The sequence below is a fragment of the Phaseolus vulgaris genome, chromosome 11 (genome assembly GCF_051622355.1).
Source record: "Phaseolus vulgaris cultivar YP4 chromosome 11, ASM5162235v1, whole genome shotgun sequence".
Taxonomy (NCBI): Eukaryota; Viridiplantae; Streptophyta; class Magnoliopsida; order Fabales; family Fabaceae; genus Phaseolus; species Phaseolus vulgaris.
In genome coordinates, this window is record NC_143508.1 from 41,364,443 (window position 1) to 41,368,966 (window position 4,524).

The 4,524-nt window shown below is 35.1% G+C and overlaps 1 protein-coding gene and 1 pseudogene across 1 annotated transcript; one reads left to right on the plus strand and one right to left on the minus strand.

Moving 5' to 3' along the window:
- Window positions 1-1,121: 1,121 nt before the first annotated feature.
- Window positions 1,122-2,052, minus strand: LOC137806990 (uncharacterized). The gene is made up of 2 exons (XM_068607401.2): window positions 1,896-2,052; window positions 1,122-1,744 (listed from the first exon to the last, which is right to left on the minus strand). Exons 1-2 carry the CDS (start codon window positions 2,050-2,052, stop codon window positions 1,122-1,124), a joined length of 780 nt encoding a protein of 259 aa, XP_068463502.2.
- A 759-nt stretch (window positions 2,053-2,811) lies between these two features.
- Window positions 2,812-2,917, plus strand: LOC137811517 (small nucleolar RNA R71; annotated as a pseudogene).
- Window positions 2,918-4,524: the final 1,607 nt, after the last annotated feature.

Here is a 4,524-nt window from a genome sequence, read left to right on the forward strand (position 1 = left end):
TTCCAGACTACAAACGACTATATCCGTGGGCCTCCGCAATCCTGCTGGGTGAGACTTCATCCATCAACTCTGATCGCGATATCCTTCGTCTCAAACCAAAGTGTTCTATTTGATTGACATTTTAACAAACACTTGGTATGCATGATATAGAATGCCATTGAATGAGTAATTTTTGGTATTTAATCTATGGAAGACAGTGCTTAACTTTGGATAAACTCAAAATAACAATCATATTCAACATCAAAACATTTAAATATCAACAAGATTGAATCTTTGAGTTTATAGCAATTTAGCAATGAAATCTTAAAATGAATGGAGAAGGCAACAATGATGGCTATGGAGATGATAGATTTATACATAAAGCACTACTTACCGTGATAATAGAAATGTAGATGAAATGTTAGAATGAGTATGAAAGCTTTTGGGATGAATTTTTTTAAAACTGGGAACGCTTGAATGAAATGAGTTAGGGTGCAGGGATTTCAAATGTGATTTCAAAATGCTACAGTTTTTTTTTTTATGTAAAAACTCACTAGCTTAGGCTAGATCTTTTTAGCTTAGGCTAAAGTTTGGCAGAGAGCAACAAATTTGTTTAGCTCAAGCTAGATTAGTTTAGCTCAGGCTAAAACTTGGCCGAGAGCAACAAATTTGTTTAGCTCAAGCTAGATCATTTTAGCTCAGGCTAAAGTTTGGCAGAGAGCATCAATTTTTTCTACCTCAAGCTAGACCGTTTTAGCTCAAGCTAAAGGTTTGCCGAGACCAACAGAGTTTTCTAGCTCAAGCTAGACCAGTTTAGCTCAAGCGAAATTTGCAGAACAATTTTTTTTTTCTTTTTCTGCATATCTAGCTTAGGCTAAAAGTTATAGCTTAAGCTAAAATTACCCTGCAATGAAATTTTCTTGAAAATTTTCATTTTGTCTTTGCCAAAAGTTTCAAACCTTTCTAAGCTTTCTTCCATCCATTCATTTCACCTAACATTTCAAACCCGCATGACCATTTCAGATATCAAACTGGTTTTAAAGACATCAAATATTAAAACATACTACTAAATCAAAACAAAAATTAAAGACACATTTCAAAACAAAACACCGGGTTGCCTCCTAGCAAATGTTCGTTTAACGTCATATAGCTTGACGTCTGATTAACATCATTGAAGGTTCAACAACATTCATATCCACTCTGAAACACTCTTTATGATCATTTGAATACTTCTGTGCTTCAAAAACATTAAAGCTTACTTCTTCATCTAGAACACAAACCTTCAATTTTCCTTTGTCTACATCAATTATAACTTTGGCAGTTTTCATGAATGGTCTTCCCAATATCAAAGGTACTTCAACATCTTCTTCAATATCCATTACAACAAAATCTATTGGGAATAGAAATTTATCTACCTTTACCAACAGATCTTCAACTATTCCATGTGGATATTTGATTGATCTATCAGCCAACTGCAAAGTCATTCTTGTTGGTTTCACTTCTACATCTCCAATTTTCTTCAGCATTGATAAAGGCATCAAATTAATACTAGCTCCAAGATTCAATAATGCCTTTTCAACAGTAAGATTTCCTATGGTAACTGGCAAAGTGAAACTCCCAGGATCTCTGGATTTATGTGGTAATGATTTTTGAATTATAGCACTGCATCCAGCTTCCAATTCAACTATCTCCTGGTCATTGAATTTTCTTTTCTTTGTCAATAATTCCTTCATGAATTGAGCATATGTAGGCATCTGCTTTAAAGCTTCAGTAAAAGGAATGTTAATTTGCAATCTTTTGAGAATATCCATAAATCTTGCAAATTTCCTTTCTTTGCATTTCTTTGTAGGTGCATGTGGATAAGGTACATCTTTTCTAGGAACACTCCTCTCTTGTTTTTCACTTTTTTTTCTCACCAATATCTACAACATCTTCCTTATTCCTTCTTTCTCCTCCCTCACACTCAATCTGTTCTTTTTCACTCTCTTTATCTTTTAAAACCTCCTCCTCAACAACTAAGTTTTTCCCAATTCCTTTTCCTATAACTTTCCCATTTCTGGTAGTGATAGACATGCAATGCTCCTTGGGGATTGGTTTGTGTATTTGCTGAAAATTGTCTTCCTTGATTATCAGCTAACTGTTTAGCCAGCTGCCCCACCTGTGTCTCTAAATTTTTATTGATGCTTCGGTATTTCTCTGATTAGATAGAGAGGCTTGCATGAATTTCTCAATAGTATCCTCCAATTTGGATGTTCTCTCATGAACGGAAGGATAATGTGGTTGCTGCGAATAAGGAGCTTGTCTGTTAGATGATCCAACCTCTTGCTTCCACCCAAATCCTTGATTTGGATTATTCCTCCATCCTTGAGTCATGCTATTTGGATAATTATATGCAAAGCCACTTTGCCTTCCTTGATTATTCATATACTGAACCTCTTCCTCTGATGGATTTTGGTAAGAGCATTGGCCATTAAGATTATCTCCCTCACAAAAATCACAATTCAAAGCTTGATTCTGAATTGAAGGAGAATTTATTGCATGTAATTGTTGAGGCAGTTTTGACATTTGCTTGGTTAATGCCTCAATTTGCTGAGTCAAAATCTTGTTTTGTGCTATAATTGCATCTAAAGTACTAAGATCCAACACCCCTTTCTTTTGCATTGTATATCTATCATGTTGAGCTTGGTAATCTGTTGAGGCTAAGGCATCAATGTTCTTGTAGCTTGCTCTGCATCAACACTCATCATTGTACCTCCTGCTGCAGCATCCAATATCATTTTAGTATCAGGCCTCAAACTATTATGGAATATGTTCAACTGAACTATATCCTCAAAGCCATGATTAGGACATCTGCTTAACATCACTTTCAAGCCTTCCCAAGCTTCACAAAAAGGTTCATCTGGTCCTTGCCTGAATGTGGAGATATCAGACTTAGCCTTGATATATCGAGAGAGTGGGAAGAATCTGTGTAGGAATTTCTCTTCTACATCATTCCAACTACTTAGACTATTTTATTTAAATTTTGGAACATATTCCAACAATTTTTACAACCCCGGTGTAATATGAGATTGATATATTACATCGCTGGGATCTACATCGGTTATAGAACCAGTGTAAAATGTCTCCCAGAACCGGTGTAATATGTGTTTTCTGCATTAGTATTTCTATCATTTTCAATGTAATATGCGATCATTTTAAACATATACAACATATGTTTAAAGTATACAACACAATTGTCTTTTATTAAAGTAATATGCGATCATTTTAAACATATGAATTAATTAACGTTTTAATAATATCAAATTGGACAATGTGGTTTAATTCATTACCGTTTCTATCATTTTCAATGTTATTTTATAAATAAAATAAATTAAGTAAAAAATTGCTACTTAAAGGATACGATGATAAGAATTTGTGTACATTAAATAGAGGAATTCACTTTATTTATTAATGTTATAGATACTACTATTAATCTGAATGTTAATAATAGTAATATTACCGTTTCACTAGTATAAATAACGCTTTGTAGATATTATATCAGTTAAATGAGAACCGGTGTAACTAAAATTGCGGTGACATTTTTGTAAATATTTGACACATATTACACTAGATGGATGGCCCAACCGGTGTAATATGTTATGTACAAAGTAAAAAAAATAAAATTCTGAGCATGACATCTTACACCGGTGTAATATGTCATGCACAGAGTAAGAAAACAGTTTTGAAATTTTTTAATTCTACTTGACATATTACACCGGTTGGATAGTCCAACCAGTGTAATATGTGAGTTAATAAAATTTTTAAAAATGATTAAGGAGAGAAGCTACCATTAGCAACATTCTCTTATTCAAACCAACGTTGTGGTTTAAACTCATCGCAATCCTTCCCATACAAACTCTTCATTCTCCTCGCCCTGTTTGGAAAATAAGTCACTCTATTCCCTTTCCGAATGTGGGTCCCATCAGGTAACACAAACACGAGTTCAACAATTTAGCTCTATGAAACACTTATAATCCAAACCCTCATTTTTCTCTTTTGCACAATAAAACTTACTCACAACCAACACTTCTTCCTCTCCATGTTTCGATAACAACTAGAACAACGACACCATTGTTAGGGATGTGGTGTCTCTCCCAGCCATTATCATACTTATAATTATATGACTCACCACCGTGTCCACTTGCCCTACCTCCCTCCAACAACCGAACCAGCAAATCAATGCCACCTTTTCTTCCATTAGGTGTGATTTCATCTTTCTTTGCTTTTACGATCTTCATCACTAACTCATGCACAACCTTCACGCCTTCATTCAGAGCCTTCTCTAACCTCACGTTCAACATTTTCTTCACCTTCCACACCAGAAACAATAGTCATGCAACCCGCGCGATGCTCATCTCCGACCCAATGTTACACATCGTCAAAAGAGGCGGAAGCGGCTTGTTCTGGTCTAGGCAACATGATGAAGAACTTAAGGGATTTCGGTGAAGGGTTTTCCTTTAGGGAAATTTCCAAAGTTCGTCGTCCGACTATGCAACACGCGCTGAG

Bases quoted from the DNA above. Each gene is read 5' to 3' on its own strand.
- LOC137806990 (XM_068607401.2), bottom strand. From the start codon at position 2,052: ATGTCTATCACTACCAGAAATGGGAAAGTTATAGGAAAAGGAATTGGG. The intron at 1,745-1,895 runs GTGAGAAAAAAA...CTTTTACTGAAG, and splicing joins GGAAGATGTTGTAGATATTG to CTTTAAAGCAGATGCCTACA.